Source organism: Verruconis gallopava, assembly GCF_000836295.1.
Source record: "Verruconis gallopava strain CBS 43764 unplaced genomic scaffold supercont1.7, whole genome shotgun sequence".
NCBI lineage: Eukaryota > Fungi > Ascomycota > Dothideomycetes > Venturiales > Sympoventuriaceae > Verruconis > Verruconis gallopava.
In genome coordinates, this window is record NW_015622143.1 from 147,373 (window position 1) to 170,181 (window position 22,809).

A 22,809-nucleotide genomic window follows, 5' to 3' on the forward strand; every position below is an offset into this window, starting at 1 on the left:
TAATATCGTTTGACGAAACAATTTTTCGAAGAAAAAAAATTGCAGCTTGAAATGGCGCAACATTAAAAGTCGTGGAGTGGAAGAACGGCATATGATCTGCTCTCTGTTGCAAGCTTTTGTCGAATCTAGTCAAGAAGACTTCGGAACCTAAGCCTCATGGATGATTGAAGCGATAGTGTACTAGCAATCTGAGATAGGTGTGAAAGGAACTATCCCTGTTTAAAACTGAAAAATTAAGCTGATCGGAATCGACAGCAACAGCCAGAAAAAGGCCAACCTCATCTACATAGCAGCCTTCAACTGACTTTCGGGCTGCAAGAAATAGCTGCGGATTGCAAACGCCAGATAATATCCGAGAGGATACCGCCTACTTCAATATTGAGCCCACAGCGCAGCATTGCAATGATAGAGGCCGTGTTAGATCTGAATTTGAACAAGACTGATATGGGATATCACAATCGACTCTCTGACTCACGCACGAAAGAATGGGCATATTCGTATGAACTTGGTAATGCAAAAGTGACAGAGAGCACTATTTCCCATGCGTTTTACCAATGATGCATAGCCGTTCAAGTAGTTGACTACGTTGCTCAGAAATCTTTCGTGCTTTCTGATAATGGGCTGGCCTCTAGATTACAAGTCCGCTTTGTACTTCTTGAAACAAATACGAGAGACTTTGCAAGAGGTTATTTCATTCCCTGCGCCTTGAATGTGTTTTCATTGGAGCAGAAAGCCTTCAAGGTTGCTCAAACAGAGGGCCAAATGCAAAAGTGTCAGAGCAACTTTACTATCGAGGTGTAAGAGTCAAACCGCCACTTAAAATATATTATCAAAAGACAAAGTGAGATTCAAATCTTGGCCTCGAATAAGGGTACTTGAGCCATGGTTGAAAGAGCACGCGTTGTTCACATTTGATTTTGAAAAAGCTGATTGAGGAGAGAGATTGATAAAGGAGAGCATCGCTCTTTGTAAGGTCAAAGACGTCGCCGCACTTTTCATATTTTCTAAGAGCTTGACAAAAAAGAGAAAAGAAAAAAAAAGTCTTCAGGTATCGAACTTATGGACTACCTATATAGAAGAGGTTAGCAATCAAACCAATCGAATTTAACGTGGCGACGCGAGTGATTGGGAAAGAGCAAAGTGAGCTTGAGCTTGAGCCAGAGCGCCTGTTTTGAGTGCAATCTGCGTTGACTGATACATATTTCCGCGAGTAGAATCCGTTTTGGTCTTCGTCGAGCTGGATTGGGGTCAAAAACTTCTTTGCTCAAAGCATTTGAAAGTCTGACCCCGAGCACTCTCATATGGTAAAAAAGAACGACTGTGCCATCCTTTAAATTTATATGGTCTGTCCTATCCATATGACATATTTCATACTGCCGGGGCAGCACTAACATGAGGCCATGAGAGCTTGGCGAGGCTGCACTTTTGAGGCGAGCTATGAATTGAAGTCTCAAACCACCACAAACTCCAACGTCCAAGAGCAACTAAGGAGTTCGAATTGCCCCTGGTAGAAAGCCTTGAAAAGTAAGAACTCAATATAGGCAGCTGATAGTTGACTCAGGCAGGATCAACGAATACTCGCCAGGCATAGTCAGTACCCTAAACGGAAAATGCTGCCACAGAGTTAAGCGAAGCAAACATAACATATCTTGACTGACAATTGTTTATAGCAGGCCTCATGAACAAATGTCTTCGATCTAGACAACCAAAGACTCATTGCCTTTACCGCATTAGTTTGTGTGCAACCTGAAAATGTGACAAATCAGACAGCAACAGGCTCAGCTGTAGCCAGCAGATTGCAAAAGGCGAGACAAGACATGCAAAAATGGTATAAATGAGGAATATGCAGCTGAAAGCAGTAGTAAAGAGCACAACGGATGCCGAATAGGAGCGCTCCACGAATGATCGGTTACGCCCTAGGGTCCAATTTGAACGATATCGCTTCCAAACACGGGTTTGAAGCAGCTTGGCCCGTTTACTGGTGATACAAACATGTTCTTTGTTCCGTAAAAAGCTATGATGTCCAAATACGCATATCTCCGGATGAAGGGCATCCTATGTCGAAGAGTGCTAATATTTAGGACACGAGGCTCCCGAGACCACTGGATCAAATTCCGCCAGCGTGTTTTAGGCCAATGATCAATTACGGCTCTTGAATACAAGTATATAACCCTAAGAACAACGTATGGCTCCAAGACAGGACAAGAGCTTGGGTGGTGTATAGCCTTGGATCATTGAAACATTTAGATAGATGGTGGCCAATGATCGTCATCATCCAATTCTTGCAGGACCATTTTCACGTTTCTCAGCCCTTCATTGACAGGATTCAAACCGCCAGCCAACAAAATCATTCGAATAATCACACTGGAGTCTCTCTTTGCCCCCAATTATTGTAGTCGCACTTTCGGTTCGATTCTGGTCGCTTAAAATTACTTTCCTGGGAAGTGATCTAATACGTGATCATTCTATGCCAAACATCCAAGCTCTTTCGCCAATCTGCACGCGGAATTGGGACAAATCCATATGTAAGCATTGTAAATCTCTTGTTTGCTTCCATCATCCAGATCAAATCATTCGAAGGCCTGTGGAGTCTGGTAGTTGGTATTCTCCAAGCTTTTGCCCAATGGCTCAACTTCTCAAAATCGATGCCTTGGCCTCAATGATTCACTTCCATGGAATTCAAGCCCCTCTAACTTCTATTATGTTCAAGAGAGTGCACATTTTGTATCCGAGTTCTCTGCTGACTCTGTGAAGTGCATCGGTCGGCTATTCATTCCGTAAGGAAGCTCCAAGAAAGGTTTTTTTCCGACGGCCGTTATCTACTGTCCAGACAAGATTCCAAGACGTGCCTCAATACAGTTCGGGGATAGCTTGTATACGTAATATCCATTCTCAAAGCATAGCGAAGGTTGCTAACCATGGCCACAGATAATTGTCATGACTGGGCCTGAAGCGACGAATATGCCTTAGGGAGTATCCTGTCCTGTACTTTAAGCTAGTTCATTGTTCGGATGAGAATACTGTCTATATTTCCTGCATCGTGCCGTCGGACATAGCAGCTACAGAAGAGAATCGCGAATAGCAGGCCACGACAGCATGATTACTTGTGAATTTGTTTTCGCCAGAGGTTGCAGACAATGTTTCGAGAAGCTTCATCAAGCGACAAATCTTCCTGTGGAAAATCATTGAGTGATTTTTTTCAGGCTGTAGGCGTTACGTTCAGTGTTAACTGTGGCGTAGCGGGCAGGAAAAACTCGAAATAGAAGTAGACATTAAACTGCCGCCAAGGACAACGTCAAAAGCCGCCAGGTGCGTATTTATCATATAAAACCCTTCTAACTTGATGCATGTTGTCAAGTTAGTAAACGTTCGGCGGAGTCCGTTTTGTGGCTGCTTACCTTTGATTTATCAAAATGATATCAAGAGCTGAGCTAAAGTATGGTGTAGATTATGGTGTTCTACAAGATATCAAACACTGCAAGGGGATAATCGAGAGTCACTGCACAAAACCGACTTGATAAATGTGCTGGAGATTTTTTCCTTCTCTGACCGACTTGATGATGAATGAGGAGAGCGATGGATTGTACGTCGGCCATTTTCATTGACTATCATTGCATAAGGGCCAGCCCTGCTCTCACTGCTTGGGATTCGTGGTTTTGACTTCCAGCATCAAAGAAAACCTGCAGAGCATCGACGAAGTTTTTACTCACCTTCATCCTACCCTGAAACAATGCTCATTCAAGGGGTGCGTTCTATCCCAGGACGAACCTTCTCTTCTAGCAATTGCCACTTCCTGGTAGATTTAGTGGTGCATCGTTTAAGAACAGACATCTTCTCACGCGTCCAGGAAACCAGCCGTGTGTCACGATATCAAGCTGTTCCGTCGTAGCGAAACCCTCTGTTCCGCTCGAACATAGGAGGATGCTCATCAGAGTAGAGAGCAACGCAGAGCGTGTACGAACACAAAGCCGCTCAAAAGTAAAGCTTGCGACCCATCAAGATCCTGGCGAAGAATGACTGCGAACAAGTCAACAGATCAAAAAAAAAAAAAAAAAAAAAAAAAAAAAAAAAAAAAAAAAAAAAAAAAACCAAGATGCTTAGCGTAGCCAAGCAATGTCTAGCTACAGGGCCAGCAAGACCTGCCAGAACGAGGGGGCAATTCTGAACAGCAGAGGCGACATTGACCTGCTCGATTGAGCCAGAAACAAGTCTGTTTAGCGGTTCACGTTGACTACGAGAGAATTTGATGATGAAAAGTGGTCGGAAAGAGCAACATAAGAGTGCCGTAGTGGATGCGAGCGTGACCAATCAACATCGGCTCCAGGACTCCTAGACTCAGAGAAGAGACTTTCGCCTTGGCAGGAAAATATAACTCCCTTCCAGCTAAAGCAAACGGTGGGCACAGTAAGAACGGTACATTTTTTAAAATCGAGGGATATGTAGGAGTTTGAGACCTCACCAATACTTTCGAAGGGGTTCGACGGAAAACTGATTCAGCTCTTACATATCTTTTCCTCGAGGCGCCATGGTAAGCACACCGATTTAAAAGGCAAGACAAGGACAGTTCACTACGATATCATCGTTGACGGCACTTGTGTTCGAAAATAAGTCAGAATGTTGAGCATTCAAGCTTTCCTATCGCCAACTTTGTCGCAAGAAGCTTTCCACATGCTTCTCCGTATCTTACACGCATCGCCAGAGAGGGAAGCAAGCATGTAATGCCCCCATAGAAAGGCCCAATGAACGCCATCGCTTTCATGACACCAAAATGGACCTTCGCTTGAAAATATTCCAAACCCCGGTGCTCCTTGCTCACTTTTCCATAGCAGAGTTTTTAAGTATTAGGTCAACAACAAGATAATGTTTTGTGAAACCAACAAGTGCTTATTTATACAAAAGAATCAGAACTCTCCCACTTTAGCATGAAACGAGCTTATCGCGTCGAAATTTAAGTAAAGGAACTGCATCTAGTACGGGGGCTTGGCGCCCAAAATGCCCGCGCCTCCTCGACTGCTAATCCCTAGCGCACCTGGTGCCTCCGCATTGATGTCATCTAGCAGGTCTCGTGCGTTCCAGACGCGCGACGAGGTCGTCATCGCCGAGTTGCGGTTCTTGCGGCTCGCAACGGAATGTGAGGTACGTGGCCGATCACGTTCACGCATGCTGCCAAGGGACCGTAGGCTCTGTGCTTTCTTTGAAGTTACAGACAAGGTTCTATCCGGCAGTGAAGATATACCCTCACTACTTGCTGGTGACCGCAGACTCGCTGGCAGTGGTGGAACAGGGGGAATATCATCATTCTGCTGGGAGCCTACGCTGGACTTTCGCTTCAGGTTCTCCGTTGACGGCTTCTTATTCAGTTGCGCGGAAGCAGCCGTGAGTGGGCGCGGCGTTATCGTGCCTTCTGTGATCGCGTCGCTCCGTGTTCCTTGAATTTTCTCTTGCGCATCTTCGAAGTGGTCCTCATCCTCGCGTACGGCCATGCCTGGAACATCAGCAGTCGCATTAGCAGTTGGGACATAGCTGATTTCGCTGCCTTCGTAGGAAACCATGCTCTCACTACCTGTCTCATCGCCATCCCCGTCAAGAGGCTCAACTTCAGCGCCTGACAACGTACCCGTCGGTAACGGAGCCCCACTCAACACCTTCTTCAGTTCGTCAATGCGGACCGTGCTGCGTACCGAAGATGTTGTCGAATAAGGGGTGGGACTTTGACTTGTTCGTCTGCTGCGGCGCGATTGTGGACGGCCAGAGATGCCAAGTGCCTCCCTCATAGCGTATCCAGGTGCGTAGTTTGGAGGTACAAAACCAGCAGTCGCAGAGGGCGGTCTGTTACTCTGATGCTGTTGATGCCCCCTACGAGGCGATGGCAAATCACCGTTTGCAGCGGCGCCGTTAGCTAGAGCAGTTGCTACATTTAAATGTCGTGGTGCGAGTTGATTCATTGTTGGACTCGACGAGCCATGGGTTGAGCCAGACCTCGATGTTTCTGATTTGCTGGTGGCTGCGATGACTGCATCCCTTGACCAGTCCGATAGGAGAACCTCCTTAATTTTGGCCGGGAGAGTGTTGTTCTTAGGCGGTTTCGGTGCTGAGAAGGAAGGTGTTCTCGCAGCTTGTGAGAGCATTGGCTGCGAGTATGTTCGACTGGGTGAGCCCGGAGGTGACGACGGCGGAGAGTAGAGCATGATCGTGTACCCCTCTGAGATTTTATCAACCATGTTGGCACGTTTGTCGAATGGTTTGAGAGTCTGCGTCTCGATGGTGGCACTTGTTGGTTCGGGCTGCGAGCTCCCAATTCTCTCCTCAATCTGCTCAAGAGTCATTGGGGGCATACGAACACTGTTGAGCCAAGTTGCATGATTGAGGCGCCTTGATATCTCGTTGTAAATTTCACGTCCAGTGCTTGCACCGTCGAAACTGAAGTGAACGCTTAATGCCCAGAAGTATCCGTGGACCAGGCTGCCGATATTGATTTTGGCTTTGGGAGATTCGATAGTTGGTATATCTTCCTGGAGACGTACAATCATAGGCAAGCCATGCTGTACAGCATTTACACCAAGCCTCATCACCATCTGACTGAGCAAAAGGTGAAGTAAAAGGATGTCTGGCTCTGACTCCGCGTACTGTTGAGCGTTGTCGTAAACAGCAAGGTGCAGAAGTGGTAAGAATGTTTGACGCTTTCGCTTCGGCGAGTTGTCACGTCGCGACGCGTTAGATACAGCCCGCCGAGCTAGATCTGTATCTCTGGCTCCCGGCTCCTTTTTCTGCGAAGTCGTCTTCTTCGGCGGTTGCTCTTCCGCAACGCGGAGATCATTCTTCTTTAATTCATATTTCATCCATGTGAGCAACACATCCACATAGGCAGCTCGCACCTTCCAGCTTGGGTCTCTCAGCAGCCACTGCGTACCCTCCCATCGATCCAGCTCCACAGGGTTACGAACAGTATTATTTGGCGAGCCGTCCTTCTTTGTCCAATTAGCAAAAGAAATGATTTCTTTTACGCACTGTAGAGCGGTCACACGGGCCGTCTCGAATGAGAAGAACCCGTCGACGCCGGATTTTTCGGTGAGGTTGATTGAACTTGCTACGGCGTTGGCCGTGTCGACTGGATTCTCGATAGCGCTCGCAGTGTCAGGTATGCCCATCAGCACCGAAGGCTTCAGTCTGAACAGGATGGTCCCAATCATGTCTGAGATCTGGTCTGCATAATACACGTGCACTGCCAGGCAGCCAACGCAGCGTTGCAGTTGGTTGAGGAGTTGGATCCGGGCAGGAGAAGGTGTTTGGGTTGTCTCCACGACAGCCGGCGATGGCTGTGTGGAAGTTAGATCTTTGGCTGGTTCATGCGGGTTTGCCGTCGACAGAGCTTGGATGTTGGATCCAGATCCGCCCAGCTGGAGAAGAAGTAGAATGTGCTGCACCAGCCCAGCCAACACATCCATAACGCTTAGCCCAATGAAATTTATGTCCGAACTCAAGAGCCATCCAATGATCACTGCGATCACATATTGGTTCTCCAAATCCTTCTCGATAATCGGGCTTCGGATTAGCGTATCCATGGCAGTGACCAGTACCACGTAACGATCTTGCACAGGCGCCCACCCGCAGATGAGAGAAAATAGCGTGCATGGCCAGCTTCCACCAATGAGTGTCGTCGCAGGTGTCGCTGGGAAGTGGTCTCTGGGCTCGACGCGATGCCCAACCCACCTTAGCACTTCAGCCGCGACTATCCGCAATTGTCCTCGTGGAGCCTTTGTGAATATGTTTTTTAATGCTTGCAACGCCATGACACCCGCCTCTTGTTCGGCAAGTTCGTCCGCCGCTTCTGTCGTGCCTGATGCCGCCACCGGGTCTGCCTCGGTTTCAACAGTTCGCACCGTGGATATGCTCTGCCTTCTCCGGAGGGCCGTCTCCTTCTCCATTTCCGACTTCTCTTCTTCGCGATGCTCAAGGAGGGACAAGAATTGTCCACTTTCGGCATAAATATTCTCCAACAGTGGTGGAACGATTGCCTGCAGTTGACGCTCTGTTTCCACCACCAGTATGTCCGCTGATGAAAGTGCCTTCAGCGCATTCAATCCAACCTTGCGGTACCGAACCATCGACGGTATCGTCCTAGCCGTTCCAGAATCGTAGGGCGTGTCCTTGGATGCGAAAGACGCATATATCCTGACAATTTCATCGTACTGCCGTATGAAGCCCTGATCAGCCGCCAATTGTGCCGGGTCCTGATGATCGCAGAATGCCTCAAAGGTTGGCACCGTTTCCTCTATCATGGACAGGTCTCTCGAGTTCAGGATCGTGCGGAAGATGCGCAGAACGGCCGAGGCGTACAGCGGCAGATCGCGAGGCGTCTTCTCGATAAGTGCCCTGACGATCTGAAGGGTGACCTGCACATTGCTAATTGGTCTCGCATGAGCACGCAAACAATCACCGGCACGGGTACAGCATCCAAAACTTACCCTATTCGACGTTTCCACACATCACTGGTGGTGCGCTTGTCCAAAAAGTCGCCCACCTTCTGCAGCTTGCTCCGGCGCGTGCTGGCATAGTACAACAGGTAGCTCAACTCGCTCGAATTAGGCTTGACTTCGACATTGTGCTTGTGGTGGCGCGGATAGCAGTTCAACACCAGGACCTGGTGCTTCGGCCTGCATTTCTGGCGTACGGCGTGCATCTGGAGCCGTGCTGGTGGACACAACGGTTCGGTGATCGGAGCCGGGGTAGCGCGGAGCGGACTATTCAAGACACGCACGCTCGGCGGCGCTGAAACGGATAGAACACAACAGATGTCGTCGTAGCAGCGGCGCTCAGCATTGATTTGGGGAGCGAGAAAGAAGGTCGGGGGCAATCGCAGAAAAGCGCTGGAGGGGGTCGACAGCTGGTGGTTGTGGTGGAGGACGTCGTTGTAGGTTAAGGTTTAAGGAGTATCGAAGCCACCTAAGGCTCTCTCAACACAGGCTGCCGCTGTCTGCGCGCGCTCCAGCGAAAGAAAAAAGCTAGCCAAGGGCGCTGACGTTATTTTTTTCCGTGGCTAGATAAGCGCGACGGGTCAGCGCGGAAGGCTGTCGTCGCTGTCGCCGTCGTCGTGGTCGCCGCGAAAGGGCCGCGCCTGGAGAGATTTTTCTTGTTGAGGACGTTTGGGCTTAATGCAGCGAGACACACATGTCTTTCTGGAAACCGTATCGTCAACAGGCCTGCGCAGCTTAGGTGAATGGCGTAGAGCAGCCTGCTTGCGCCCGGACACCCGCGCCCAATGCCACGCCCCGGGGCTGCATGCCTTGGCTACCTCCATTCCAAACCGGGCGCCCGACGACTCACCATCCTTGTTGCTGCCTCGCGTCATCGAACAGCTTCGATCACAACCATCCGTAGCCCCGACTGCTACCTCACTTGCTGCGCTGTCCGTGTTCAGGTTCATCTGGACTTCCCTTAAGCTCCCTCCTTGCTTTGGTAAAGACATCACGCACGCAGGACGCACATCCCAGCCCTCATCATGAGCCACCCCCTTTTGTCGCCCTGATTCTCACGTGGCTTACGATGCAGGTCACAACTCGTAGGTTCGGGACTTCTACCGCTTGTAGACGAGCTTTGCTGGGACCGCCCAATCGTGCTTCCGATCTTGATATTGGTTTAGTCGATGATCGACAGCGGGAGCAAAGAGGCTCGGCCCTACACATCCCACGCCAGACCGACGACAATAGCGAGGTCTGCTTCGACATAGAAAATCAATACTCGTAAACCCAAAACAGAATGTTGCTTGTCTCCCGCGGGAACATGGCAAACTGTGCACGATGAACGAGGAATAGGTCCATATCCTCAAGGCGTCGTGGACTTGCACGCGCCAAATTTGGCGTCCACATCTTGTATTCCAGATCACAACTCTCTGTTCCATCCATGCCCTCAAATAGGCTCTCCGCTTCGCGCCTGACCCTACCTGCATCATCAAACAGCGAACACGCGTCAGTGAAAACCAGCCCTATGAGCGGAACCCCATTTGGTGGTCGGCTGATCCTCCGCCGGCCTGGCCCGACGACTTCGAGCGCGAAGCAAGCTACGGCGTTGAACAAACGTGGTTAACTTGGCGGTGTGCTCAAAACTTGTCTCTCGCAAGAGTCATCCAGCTGGAATATACACAGTGGTTGGGAGGGTAAGTTAAGGTTATGTACACGTGACCAGAACCCTTTCTCGCTGAGACAGCACACCATGCCCTTGAATGAATGCAGAGCAGTGCTGAGAAAGGTGCAATCTACGCCCATGCTAAGAACACGGAATCTCTGGTCAGATGAAGAAGCTATTGCTATCGCGATGTTTGGTAAATTGGTTCATATCCGTCCGTGCATGAAGATGACCCTTCTCGACCTGCAAGAGCTCGGCGTAATCCTTTTTCTCTACTATTGCCCGCCTCGTGATGCCTGCAGCCTATCTGTCCATAAATACATCATCTCTCCATTCATAAGTAAGATTAGCCTAGGTAGGCTGTCCAACATGTACAGCGCCAGCAATGTAATCTAGTGACCGGTTATACATGAAAGCAGACTCACTCAGATCTGCGCGGTCAAATAGAGTACGTATGATCTCAACGTGGTTAACGCGGCTTCGAAAATTGAAAATTCAGGTCTCGACGGTTTCTTTGTCATTCTAAATTGTCCCTCACGCCCATAGTTGTTCTTATTGAGTGTCGATTTGAAGGCTCTCAGGACTGGCTCTTGATCATCTCTAGGAGCTCTTGCTCATATATCAAAGCGGACAACGCTCCTCATTCGCCATACTTTAGCAGCTACGCCAGAACCGTCTCCAATGTCAAAATCAACAAGCGGATTTCGTGGTGCACTACAAGCTCCTGGGTACAAGTTTGAATTCCTTGACCCGAGTGGAACGACGGGAGCTAATTGTGCGTGTCTCGACATCGAAATTCCAGTCTCCGCGGTCGCGGCTGCGTGGTAGCTCAGCCCAACGCCGCCAGGGCCGTCGCTAAGACTGGGCAGAGCCTGGCTCCTACAAAAGAATATCAGGGCTGCTCAAATCATGAGAAGCTACAGGTCCGTATTTACGCGATCAAATATGTACGTTTGAGGACTGAAACTGTCAGAGCATTAACGAACAAACTAGTATGCTACTCTTATCCTGAATATGCCGCGATGTTTGCCAAAATGTGTTGGTGACAACGATCAACATTCACCATAAGCGAAGTCCCAACGAGACAATCGTGGGATAGAGCTCCCGAATAGCGTAATCATACGTTGAAGCAAAGGGTAGGACTCATCTCTTTACGGGCCACGATTTTGATGTCCGCTTATTGACCGCATCGAATACCATTATCATCTTTAATCTGTATTGGACGACAATTGTCAATGCTATATGTGGGTATTGTTCAGAAAATAGTACAAACTACACAAGAGATATGTATCTGTGTCTGCTAATGCATCCTGATCTACACGGGCATGTCCTCCACATCGCACTCTGCAGCCCCACCGCTTGTAACACCCCCATAAATTCTTAAAGGTACCGCCACTTCAAAATTTTCAACCCTCAAGCCCTCGATTCCCTGTAGGATCACTCCCCGGTCATCCTCGATGACCTCCTCCAGCAAGTCCTCATCCTCCCCAACCGAGATTCTCGGGGTAACGAATTCCACCCTTAGGCGCCACTCCAAAGAAATCCCTGCGGTCACAAACTCTGGCGTAGCATTGCCTGGGATGGCGAGTGCAAAACTCAGGCGCTTGGCGAACAGTGCACTTGCAGCATCGTAGGCATGCACTTTGCGTGTGTATCTGTAAATGCTGGCGGCACTGCGCATGGCGATAGCAGGGTCAACCGTTTCTCGTGTCTCAAGCGCAACTTGGATCGCATACGTCGGAATGGAGGCGCCCTTGAAAGAAGCAACTAGGTGGATGGTTTCGCCTAATCGGTATGCTGGGCGGGTGAGGTGTAGCGTCGCGACGTGTCGGCCTGACCTTGCGATATCAAATTTGTTGCTCAACCTTCCCGACGATGACGATGACCAGCCGTTGGCTCTCTGATCCTGATGGTTGGCACGTAAGATTGCAAAGTCTATTATTTCCAGCTGTGTCTGAGGAGCCTCGCCGACGCTGGACTGACGGCGCATAGCATTGGTGTTAAGGGGGCCGGATGGTGCAAGTGGTGATGTGGGGGAAAGAAGGGCCGGTTGTCCATTTGGTCCAGACTTATCGAGGAGTGCTGAGGTGTATGCTCTGAAATCGGCCTCGCCCTCCCGGTCTGGTGGTTTCTTAGGCTTGATGTCTGGTTTCGAGGCCGTTGTATCGACTACGGATGTGCGAGCTTGGTCGCGTAGCAGTATATAAGGAGACATGAGATCATGTCCTAGTATTTCTCCACTCGGATCGACGCTCCCAAAAACTCGAAACGGAACGTCTACTGACCTCACCTGTTGTTCTCGCCCTTTTCCCGGCCTCTGGGCGCTAATGACAAGCTGATACGTGACCTTAATCGCACGTCCTCTGTGGCTAGGAGGCAAACCCCTCGGTAGAGTAAAGCGATAGGAATAACTCTTCGTCTCGCCCGGCGCCAGAGTCAAGTCTACAAAAAGAATAGACGGAGGCGTTGTGATGAGCGGTATGCTCTTCTGATTCGCAATGCCTCTCATCTCCTTGATGCTACTGAGCTCGCTGCCACCCAACAACCCGCCGATGGATTCACCAATGTTGCCCCATCCGAAGGAACCGAAGAGCCCCGAGTCACGCTTCGTACGCTCGACACCAACAACTCCACCACCGCCCTGAGACCCCACCACACCTTTTCTTTTGATCTCCTCGAAAGGAGCTTGATTCACTAAGGAACCTTCCAACGTAAACGAGCCCATCATCTGTGCATAGCCCATCATGATTGTCTCCGGTCCCCTCGGCGGATCTCTCACCCCCAGCCGCGAATTAGTTCGTACATGATTCGAACGCGGTAATAGTCGCGTAAGTTGTTGAGGAACGTACTCCGATATGAACGTTTCGTCTGAATGGTTGCTCATAACTTCAGAGTGCAAGTCTAGACTGCTCCTGGGCGACCCATTGGCGCTTGACTGTGACAATACACGTGCGATAGGGTTTGCGTTTGATTCTTGCGTAGGTGGAGGCAGTGACCGGAAGGGCAATGAGTCCGTTTTTGGGCTGACAGCCGACTCTGCGTCAGCGGAAAGTGGCGCGTCCTCTACGTCCGGAGCAGCCGGGAACTTGAAGTCCTGTTGCAGTATGCCCGGAGATCTCTTGGCCTCGGACAACGGTCGACTGCTTGCATTGTGTCTCTTAGCCCGTATGGTGCGTTGCCCGTCTACATCTTGTTCCGTGATGATCGGACCAACGATCCTCGGGGAGCCTTGCCCACTACTCGGGCCAGCATCAGGCTTGCCACTGCTCGCTCTGCGCGGCGCTGTTTGCAAGCTCATAGTTCTTCCATGTCCACCTCCTCGCGGGCTTCTTATTCCTCCTCCTTCGAGACCACCTCGGCTGGGCACGCTAGCCACAGTTCCTACATCCGTGCCCATAGACAATATAGACAAGCTCCTTCCATGGCGAGGTCGGCTTCCTCCCTCGCGATGGTTTGGTCCTTCACTCTCTGTGCCTATCGAGCCGGATGGCTTATGTTGCTGCGCGGCGGCTTTTCTCAGATGTGGTGGTATGTTCGGACCGTAGCTCGAGTGTCTGGTGGGCGAAGGTATGCCCAAGCGGCTTCCCTGAGCATGTATCGGCGTCACCTTCCTAGCACGTTGCTGCTCCAAAAGTGCAGTGCCACTGTAATGGGGACTCCTAGGACTCCTGCTAGGAGAGCGATCTGCGCTGCCATGCTCTCGTGCAATGTTCTTGAAGGTGATGGTGCAAGCAACATCTTCTCCAGCAAACACAGTCGGGGTATCGAAGGTGACAGAGACGCGTATATTTGATGGGGTCGATGTTTGGTGATATCGCGAAGCCATGGTGTCTTGTCCGCTTGTTCAGGATGTCCTAAGCGTAGGGATAGAGAGCACACAGGAACAGCGGGAGTCGCGCAGTGGAGAGAAAGGAAGCACCGTATCAGCGGAAAGGAAACACCATCATCACCGTTCCTGTCCTTTCCTTCGGCACCGGGTAGCACCGACGATTGCTGCTGCAAATCTTCCTCAACGCGAAGCCGTCATCATACTTGGCAGCGGATCTCCTGTGCATGTGGTGTTGAGAAGGGAACTGGTGCAAGTATGCCTGGACTCGCAAGTTTAAGCGAACCAACAGGGAACCAACGAGCTCACTGGAAGAAAGCCGCCTACACATGGGGCCAAATAATGCCCTAGACCTTTTGCCTATGCCCGCACAGGCTAAGTTCGTGTCCCCAAGCTCCCACAGGCAATGGACTATGACTACGTCAATGTCCGGTTTGTTAGATCTCTCATGGCGTTGATCTGTATGCTAGTTGCGTCGTCGATGGCCCGCCGAATGGGATCTAGTGACCGAAGATCCGTCGTAACGTCATGCCCGGCATGACGCGAGACATGGGGGATAAATCGTCCGATCAAGGAGTGCAGGTCGACCGGCGGATTCGGTCTCTGATTTCCAAATGAAGCTATATCGCGTTTGACATCTGCGCCGAAACCTTATCTATACCGAGGGTGCGATTGTGTCTTTGACGACTCTCCAAACCACCAAAACCTCTGTCCACTGTCCGTCTCTTGCCCTTTCTTTGTTTTTGGCTGCAAACATACAACAATGACATCGCCGAAGCGACCAAAGTTCGTTTTGATCACTGGGTGAGTTGACTCTGTCACATGTTTGCAACCACCAGCCGACCAACGTCTACACAGGTGCAGCAAAGGAGGCATAGGATATGCGCTGGCTCGCGAATTCTCCGCCAAAGGTACAGCCGTCTCCTCTGCGACGCAAATTGATGCAAGCTAAGCATGGCACAAATTCAGGCATGCAGGTCATCGCCACCGCCCGCTCCAAAGAAAAGATCGCGGACCTCGGCCCTCTAGGCATAACCCTGCTCTCCCTCGACGTGGACGACCCGGCCTCGATCGCGCAGCTCAAAGTCGACGTTACGCGCATTACAGATGGCAAGCTAGACATACTTGTGAATAATGCCGGCCGTAACTACACCGTACCAGCGTTGGACATCGACTTCGCCGAAGTCGAGCAGACGTTTCGAACCAACGTGTTCGGCGTGATGCGTATGTGCCAGGCCTTTGCGCCTCTGTTGATAGAGGCCAGAGGAACGATTGTGCAGATCGGCAGTGTAGCTGCGATCATGCCCTACGTGTTTGGAAGTGTGTATAATGCTTCTAAGGCAGCGCTACACCAGTATTCCAACACGTTGCGTGTAGAGCTTGCTCCTTTTGGTGTCAAGGTCGTGACGATCGTGACGGGAGGCGTAAAGAGCAATATTGCAAATATTGACAGGGTTCTGCCAGAGGATTCGTACTATCTGCCTATTGCAAAGGAATATGCAAGACGAGTGAAACATAGCCAGGAGATGGGCATCCCAAATGAGCAGTATGCCAAGTACGTTGTACCGAAGGTTCTGAAGAATCGAAGTCGGCAGATCTGGGGAGGCTTTGGCGCGTGGTGGATTTGGTTCGCCAGCACCTTTCTCCCAATGTCACTCCTGGTGAGTTCCTTTTCGAAGCTTTTGCATACAACAGTTGGCTAATGGTTTTGGATAGGATATTGTATTTACCCGCATGTTCAACCTTTGGAAACTTAAACAGGCAAATACAAAGAAAAAACTGACATGAATACATGACTTTGACGCAGTTAAACGAATTTTTACGGTCTTCCCGCTGAGTCAAGATTAAAATCTAAAGATACCCTGAATCGAAAGTAGATTTTTTCTTCCTCTTTTCGTATGCACAACTTGCACCGTCCTTTAGCCTTTGTGGTGCGATCTTTCTCCCTTGATCAGCACATCATGATCACATCGTCACTTTTCCGCGGGGGCGAATTGGAAAAGTAAACGGGCTACAATTCTAACAAAAGTTAGGACATTCACCCATAAAAGTCCGTTCAAGTCGATTTTCTCCAATGCTACTCGCTGTACGCATGTCTTGCAAGTTGTTCGGGGTTGGCATGTAGTCGACCTCTTCGTGTGACTTGGGTGAGGTTTGTCGGTTTGTATCTTAATCGAATTCGCAGACAACAAAATCAAGTCGCTGAGATACATGAAGTTATCTTGAATAGAGTGCGAATAGGGTATGCATTCATCCTTTCATACCTTCTTCGAGATTCAAAGCACGTATACAATGTAATCGCGTCATCTCTTAGACAATCTCGATACCGCATCCAGCACAATGCACGCGTTTTGCGATGGAACCCACCGATGCGAGACCAGAAAATCTCGTCACTGTCGTGAACAAATCTTGGGCTGTTTTACATGGTTTGCTCCTGTCAAGGCACTTTGCCATCTTACTCGGCCTTTCTACGTCTCCATTTTCTTCTCCTCGGTCATCATATAGCTGCTCCACGGGTCCACCGTCGTCTTTTTGCCATCTGCAAAGTAATCTTCAAACAACTTCAGGCTCAAGGTCTCATAGTCCTGCACAAATAATTGAATACCCAATCGTCCCTCTCCATTCTCGATCACGGGACGTATGGAAAAGGGAACCTCATAGTCGTACTTGTCCTTAAAAGAATTACGTAGCACTTCAAGATGCTCCTTTATTCTGTCGCTGTGCTCACGCATCGTAGTTGTCTCGCCAAGGAGTTTGATCGCGCTCATGACGTCGTGGTTGAGACAGCTGGTACCATCCATAGTTCTGGGTCGTGCTTGAACTGGAACGTAGATAAGATATTGGCGCGTTATGGCGTCTATATTGACGTTCAGTTCATCTTCTGCCTCTTTGACTTGATCAACGTCGGTCGGCCAGCGCAGTGGCCTGATTCTGTCGTATAGTTGGACAGATTTGCAATCGAGCTTGTGGAGTTTCCAGTGCGCAGCTTGACATATCTTGTTGCAGTACCATATGTTGAGGAAATCGCGGCAGCCATTGCATCGAAGATATGCAGCTGCGCCGCACTCCGCACAATGTGTAATGTCAAAGTTGATAGGCGGCGGAAACATCACCACTGGATGATACAATAGGGGGAGACGCCAAGAATGGGTTGCAATAATTCGGCTTTTTTTCTGCTGATAAGGAAGCTGCTTAGCATGCAGTTGATCGCCGGTAGGACTTATTAAGTCGAGTTGTAAATTGAAGTCGAAAAGCCGAAGGTTGCTCGAGACAATAAGCAGGTATTACCTTCGTGTTATTTGAAGTCCGGAAGTGAATCAACATTTAATCGACAATCTGATGAAACCGGTACCATTCACTTGAGTGCTGCAAGCACGAAACTCATACATTACAATTACACCTCAACAGCGCCTCTTTCCACCCGCAGGACCAATTGGTGATAACAATCTATGCTGCAGAATTTCGTTGAAAGCAACAGGAAACCTAAAAACCGCACTCGGCCAAACGCTGCTGTTGCTGCTGACGTGCCAATCTGATCCTCTCGGCCGCCTTTCTTGCGGCCTCGAAGGTGACATATCTATCAAGATCTGAAGGGTCTTCAGGCGCCTCATCGTACGCTTCTGCGATGTTTCTAAGAGTTGAAGAGCTCCCTGAGGCATGGAAAGGCAATGAAATCTCGTGTGACGACAGTTGCTTTTTATGTACACGGTGTGGTGATGTTGGAGAAGATGGGAGCAAGGTTCTTCGTTCGATTGCTGCAGAGGCAATAGAGGTCTCGTTCTCTGGATTTGTGTTTGATAAATGGCTAACACTCTGGTTCGCAGTACTGGGCTCGGACTCATGAAAATGATGCTGATGGGAACTCCTAGAGATCGATCGTGAATGACTATTGCTTTGATCTTGAAAGCTCAGCTTCGATGAAGACCTCTTAAATCCGAACGAAGGCGATGGAGTACAGCTGTTCCCATGTATTATCATATTTGCCTTGCCAGTAGTTTCTTGGACCTTAGCCTTTAGCCGCTGCTTACACCTTTTGCGTTGACACCAGAGAATAGCATTCATAATCAGCCCGGTGGCAACGAGGCTTCCAATGATTTGACCGGCGATTGAGGCATTTGCATGAGCATTGTTCACCATCTTCGAGACTTCTGATGTCGTGAGGCATGTTGCAGGTGGAGTACTTGTCGTGTTCGTAGGTTGTCCAGTAGATGCTGGTGAAAATAGCGTCGACAGCACTGAAGACGACACAGTTGACGGTTTCGACAAAGAAAAGAGAGAAGTTGGGACCGGAACCGGCGTTATCCCCTGATCCTCAAGAACTTCAGCAGCGTTGACGGTTGCGTTTGGACTTGCAGGGTCAACAGCAAATAGAGGGTTTGTGAATGTGGTTGCCCAGCAAACATTCGTTTGATTCTCGCGACCCGAGCAAGTTTCCCAATTCCGGAGACAACACCAAGATACTCCATTCGCGCTGCAATCTACCTGGTCTTCTCCGGCCCGGCCGTCTTGACCTGAGCAAGCGTGGCTCCAAGTCCAACAAGAAGGGTCTGTTGCTTGACAAAGCCAAACAGAATCGTAAACTTCTGGAATATAAGCGCAAACCCCGGGTCGTATGTTCACGAAGTCGGTGTAAATGGAGGCGTTGTTATAGTGGCAGTTCCATGTTGCATTATTGACGAAAAACCGTGGTACAGAGCCGTTGTCGATTTCCGATGACATTGCTGTGCCTCGTACGGGCATATGAGAGTGTGAAGTTGAGTTCGATTGATGGGTGCCAAAGAGGGCTACGAGGATGTCTATATTTTGACCCACTTACTTGAACAAAGTTCAGATGGATGAAGGATTTGTCATAAGGACGAATGGCAACTTGAAACAATAGCGAAGAAAGGTCCTGTTGAGTGTGGATTTCGGACTGTGGTACGAGTTTCAACTTCTCCGCATATTAAATTTAAGTATTGGTGTGCTTTATGGCTTATGAAGCCTAAGTTGCTGTTCTACAGCGAGTGGCGATGGTGCACTTGGTAGTGATCTCAAAATCCTGTTTGACACCGCTCGGCTGTTGGACCGCTCATATATTTAGAGCCTTCTTTCTGCTGCTAAATTTATCTCATATCACCTATAACACTGATGCTGGTGCAGTTGAACAAATCGGGTGCCTCCTGGAGCAGTAGGATTCAGAGGATTTATGCCAGCTACCTTGGGTTCACGGACCATGAATCTCTAGTATCCTCAAACCAAAACCATGCAAGTGAAGGGCGAGATGCCACCGGTTAAATTTATCGAAGCCACATCCTTAGGTTCATGCATTTGCTTAGGAAAGCATTTGCCATGAAAGTGTTTGAAGGGTGGGAACATCGCCTAGGGAATAGCCATCACAGACCCGCCAAAGGGGCTTCAGGAATCATATTTTCCAGAATAAGGGTATATCATAAATTTTTCTTGTCGTCCTCTCAACGAGCAATCCGATTACTCCCTGTCGCCTGTGCTTGGAGGAGTGGCACCGCCAGCAGACGTTGTACCACTAGCTGTCCTCCCTTTCAAAAATACTCTACGCGTCCCGCCCACTTTCTTCAGGTCTCCAAATTCAACCTTGCGTCCCACCTTCTTTGCCTGTTCCACGACGGAATCAACCCACTCTTTTTTCTCACTGCTGATTTCACTGCTCTTTCTCACAGCTGCTGGGCCCATGAGAGATCCACCCTCGTCCCAGAATGCATTACCTCTACGTTGCGACCCATTCGCTGAAGCTGTAGCCGACGTTGGCGTAGGAACATCTTCGTTCGGCCCAGAGATGCTGTCCGTGGTGGCAGGGCTTGCACCGGGTAGATCTTTCCCATTGCTGGTGGTAATTGAAGGATAGCCAGTCGACCCCATCGTACTCGATCTCCTCGAATCACTTAGCATTCCTTGACGCGAATCTGTGCGCATGCCCAATCTGCTACCACTTCTTCCCTCGGCTCCCTCGACACGGCTCTCGCTCCTAAATCCTAGAGCGGAATTCCTACCACTATTTGCTGATGTGGGAGTTAGAATTCTATCATTTCCTAAACCTAGCACCTCCACCCTGCCTTCGCTAACTGTTCGGTGGCCGTGATGCTCGGCATATGTCTTAAGATATTCGCCAAGGTCGGCCCATCCACCCCCAACACGTACCATAACGCGTTCGCCATTCTCACCCACACGTCGAATGAACAACTTCAGAGGTTTGTCGTTTCCAGACATTAGGTGGTAGACCTTTATTTCTGGGTCATTAGCGCCTCTTTTTGGGCCAGGTTCGTCAGCTGGTGCTAGTGTAATCCCAGGTCTTCCTGTCAATGATGGGGTGACAGCACGACTACGGATCCCAGATCGAGGGGCGTCGGAGGTCGCAGAAACAGTGGATGATGTAGAGGTCCTTCGCTTGTGCTTAGACTTGACCTCTGGAGCGTTGGGCGTGGAGCTGGATGTCAGCTTTATTCGTGCCGGAAGTGATTCAAGAATACTGCTAATCTGCTCTTCCAGAGGTACAGACGGTGATCCTGGTGATTTAGTTTTTGTTGGCGAAGCAGGTATTGTTGGCAACGACGTGTCGAGATTTAACTCTTGATCCGGGAATGGGGTTGATGCCATTCTCGACGCATCAATGCTATTATTGTTTCGACGTTTCTTCATTGTGTAGTTCAGAGGAGGCTTCGAAGAATGGTTCATGCTGGCTCGCACTGATGGTGACTCGTCACCCTGATTAAGTGAGTCCGAAACATCAGAAGCAGGTGATGTCATGGATGAGCCACTATTTCTGCGTAAAGTTGGTAAATTGGGAGGAGGCGTTCGTGGTTGCGTTTGCTCCGTCAAAAACTTCAAATCAGGCCAGTCCGATACTGATTCAGTCGCAAGTGGACTTGTTCTTGACGAGCGTCGAGGTTGTCCTTCAGCTGGAGAGGGGGTTCCCGGAGTATCAAATGTTCGTGACATTGGCCGTTTGACGGAATTAAATGAGGCAATACTACTTCTGCGGCTGGGTACATCGACACTCTTAACCTTGTATTTCGTCAGTCCGGGTGAGTATTGCGACATGATTCAGGGCTAGCTTACCTGGTCGCGTGTGAACGACTCGATGGAGGCGACGGACGCGCGACGTAAAACCGCTTCTACCGGCCTATGGACAACCTCTACAATGACGGGTTCTTCCTCATCCTGCAGATCATCATCTTCCGCCGAATTTTCATCTCCATTTAGCGTGGAATAACTTTCCTCGACAGACGCTCTGGATTGTTCTGCGAAAGTCTCCTTCGTTTGATCTTCAGAACGCTGGTCGTCCATTCCCAAAGGCAATACTGCTGCCTCTGGAAGGAGCCCAGTCTTTGTTTCGTGTGTTGCAACATCCTGCGCCTGACTAGAACTGGGCTCTTTTGGCTCTACCAGACTATATTCTACTGTTTCGGAAAGAGATTTGACCATTGCTGCCTCTCTAAGCAACTCACGATCAGCATGTCGTAGGTGGAAGAGCTTCCTATCGGCCTGGTACGACCACTCGCCGTAGCTCTTTTCACTGTTTTCGTACTTATCGATCCATGCATCTGGTAAGCAATCGTCCTTCCCTTCCAGCATATCCAACATTCTGTCGAGCTGAGAGCCCAGCTCCGTCACCTTCCGTTTCAAAGCAGCTTGCGCCGTGGTAAGTTGTTCGTCCAGCGCGTCGATGTCGCTGGGGTCAATCTCCGTAATTGATGCATGCTTCAGGCCTTGCCAAGCTTCTTTGAGAATCTCCTCTAGGAAGCTCAAGCCACTGAGATATGTTGGAACTTCACGGAACACGTTGAGTCGAATATTCCATGTTTTGAGATAGTCTTTCAGCTTTGCATAATATGGAAGACTGTAGAGTAGCGACTCGGTCACGAACAGTTGAAAGTCATCGTAGAGAACTAGGTTTGATACGCTGGAGGAGGAATAGCTTGAGGAGGGTCGTGATCTGCCGCGGTGAATGCCTAGTATTTGTTCTTTGAGATCGTCGACTTCGAGGCTTTGAAGTTCTTCGTCAATTTTGTCTAATCGTTCGTCGTACTCCTTGACTGCTTCTTGATCTAAGCTAGGGCTCAGATCGGCACGTTCAAAAGGGTCGCTATCAGGTCGACCGTATCGCTTGTCAAAGCTGCCTGTCCAACCCCACTGCTCAACCTCTCTGCACCATCCCTTGAGCTTCTCCGCGGCACGAACAACGCGTGTTGCAAGTTCTTTCTCTGCCACAGTCGAAATGTCGCTGTTCACTAGGCGGTGATACTCATCGTAGTTCACTATAGTCTTAGGACCCGGTCGCAGCTGTTTCGTTGGCGACCTTCTGTGCAGCGTGTCTTTGTACGGCGACCTGCTTGGGGTCGCAGGGAGGGCGAAGTGAGGTGCATCGATGGTAAGGTTGCTGTCGTATACTGCCTGTGAGCTGGCCGCGGATGCCATTGTGTCAAATATCCGTAGCGTGCATCCGCACGCAATGCTCGTAAACGAGTACTTTTTGTAAGTCCTAGACACAGGGCTTGGAAGAAATATTGATAGGAAGAATCCTGTCGCGTTCGAGATTGTCGCAGAAAAACTTTCCGTGGTGATACCGCGGCTTGCGATGGCGTTAGGTTCGATATCGTTTATTACCTGCAGACGGCTAGCGCTTGCGGATCCGGGCGTGCCAACTTTATGCACGTTGCTCACCACCCGGCCGCCTTGTTGTTCTGTCTCAGCTAAATTGCATCCGTAGTTCGTGATTCACCTATAAATCGGGCATTGGGGGTCTACTTATGAAGTTCCCTCTAGATCGCAGCCGCTATGTGATTTTCCAGTAGCTGTCATTTCCGTTCTCTCATCTCAGGGGTAGCCGCCGAGAGATGCGCGGATTA

At 49.7% G+C, this 22,809-nt stretch overlaps 6 protein-coding genes across 6 annotated transcripts; 1 reads left to right on the forward strand and 5 right to left on the reverse strand.

The window, feature by feature from the left end:
• Nucleotides 1-4,608: 4,608 nt before the first annotated feature.
• PV09_02698 (uncharacterized protein) lies at nucleotides 4,609-9,118 on the reverse strand. Its single transcript, XM_016355785.1, has 2 exons — nucleotides 8,466-9,118; nucleotides 4,609-8,403 (listed from the first exon to the last, which is right to left on the reverse strand). Exons 1-2 carry the CDS (start codon nucleotides 8,678-8,680, stop codon nucleotides 4,968-4,970), a joined length of 3,651 nt encoding a protein of 1,216 aa, XP_016216091.1. The 5' UTR covers nucleotides 8,681-9,118; the 3' UTR covers nucleotides 4,609-4,967.
• A 2,178-nt stretch (nucleotides 9,119-11,296) lies between these two features.
• PV09_02699 (uncharacterized protein) lies at nucleotides 11,297-14,259 on the reverse strand. Its single transcript, XM_016355786.1, has one exon. It carries the CDS (start codon nucleotides 13,946-13,948, stop codon nucleotides 11,438-11,440), a length of 2,511 nt encoding a protein of 836 aa, XP_016216092.1. The 5' UTR covers nucleotides 13,949-14,259; the 3' UTR covers nucleotides 11,297-11,437.
• Nucleotides 14,260-14,537: 278 nt separating this feature from the next.
• On the forward strand, nucleotides 14,538-15,838 carry PV09_02700 (uncharacterized protein). The gene is made up of 4 exons (XM_016355787.1): nucleotides 14,538-14,752; nucleotides 14,807-14,859; nucleotides 14,918-15,609; nucleotides 15,665-15,838. Exons 1-4 carry the CDS (start codon nucleotides 14,712-14,714, stop codon nucleotides 15,734-15,736), a joined length of 858 nt encoding a protein of 285 aa, XP_016216093.1. The 5' UTR covers nucleotides 14,538-14,711; the 3' UTR covers nucleotides 15,737-15,838.
• Nucleotides 15,839-16,416: 578 nt separating this feature from the next.
• Nucleotides 16,417-17,058, reverse strand: PV09_02701 (uncharacterized protein; the record flags this gene model as incomplete). Its single annotated transcript, XM_016355788.1, has 1 exon — nucleotides 16,417-17,058. One exon carries the CDS (start codon nucleotides 17,056-17,058, stop codon nucleotides 16,417-16,419), a length of 642 nt encoding a protein of 213 aa, XP_016216094.1.
• A 373-nt stretch (nucleotides 17,059-17,431) lies between these two features.
• Nucleotides 17,432-18,667, reverse strand: PV09_02702 (uncharacterized protein; the record flags this gene model as incomplete). Its single annotated transcript, XM_016355789.1, has 1 exon — nucleotides 17,432-18,667. The coding sequence occupies one exon, from the start codon at nucleotides 18,665-18,667 to the stop codon at nucleotides 17,432-17,434; it is 1,236 nt and encodes a 411-aa protein (XP_016216095.1).
• Nucleotides 18,668-19,343: 676 nt separating this feature from the next.
• PV09_02703 (uncharacterized protein) lies at nucleotides 19,344-22,530 on the reverse strand. The gene is made up of 2 exons (XM_016355790.1): nucleotides 21,020-22,530; nucleotides 19,344-20,965 (listed from the first exon to the last, which is right to left on the reverse strand). The coding sequence occupies exons 1-2, from the start codon at nucleotides 22,376-22,378 to the stop codon at nucleotides 19,415-19,417; spliced, it is 2,910 nt and encodes a 969-aa protein (XP_016216096.1). The 5' UTR covers nucleotides 22,379-22,530; the 3' UTR covers nucleotides 19,344-19,414.
• Between the last annotated feature and the right edge of the window lie 279 nt (nucleotides 22,531-22,809).

Coding starts and splice junctions, on each gene's coding strand:
- PV09_02698 (XM_016355785.1), bottom strand. CDS start 8,680: ATGCACGCCGTACGCCAGAAATGCAGGCCGAAGCACCAGGTCCTGGTG. Junction 8,404..8,465: donor GTGTGGAAACGTCGAATAGG/GTAAGTTTTGGA, acceptor GAGACCAATTAG/CAATGTGCAGGTCACCCTTC.
- PV09_02699 (XM_016355786.1), bottom strand. CDS start 13,948: ATGGCTTCGCGATATCACCAAACATCGACCCCATCAAATATACGCGTC.
- PV09_02700 (XM_016355787.1), top strand. CDS start 14,712: ATGACATCGCCGAAGCGACCAAAGTTCGTTTTGATCACTGG. Junction 14,753..14,806: donor AAGTTCGTTTTGATCACTGG/GTGAGTTGACTC, acceptor ACGTCTACACAG/GTGCAGCAAAGGAGGCATAG. Junction 15,610..15,664: donor TTCTCCCAATGTCACTCCTG/GTGAGTTCCTTT, acceptor GGTTTTGGATAG/GATATTGTATTTACCCGCAT.
- PV09_02703 (XM_016355790.1), bottom strand. CDS start 22,378: ATGGCATCCGCGGCCAGCTCACAGGCAGTATACGACAGCAACCTTACC. Junction 20,966..21,019: donor AGTCGTTCACACGCGACCAG/GTAAGCTAGCCC, acceptor ACGAAATACAAG/GTTAAGAGTGTCGATGTACC.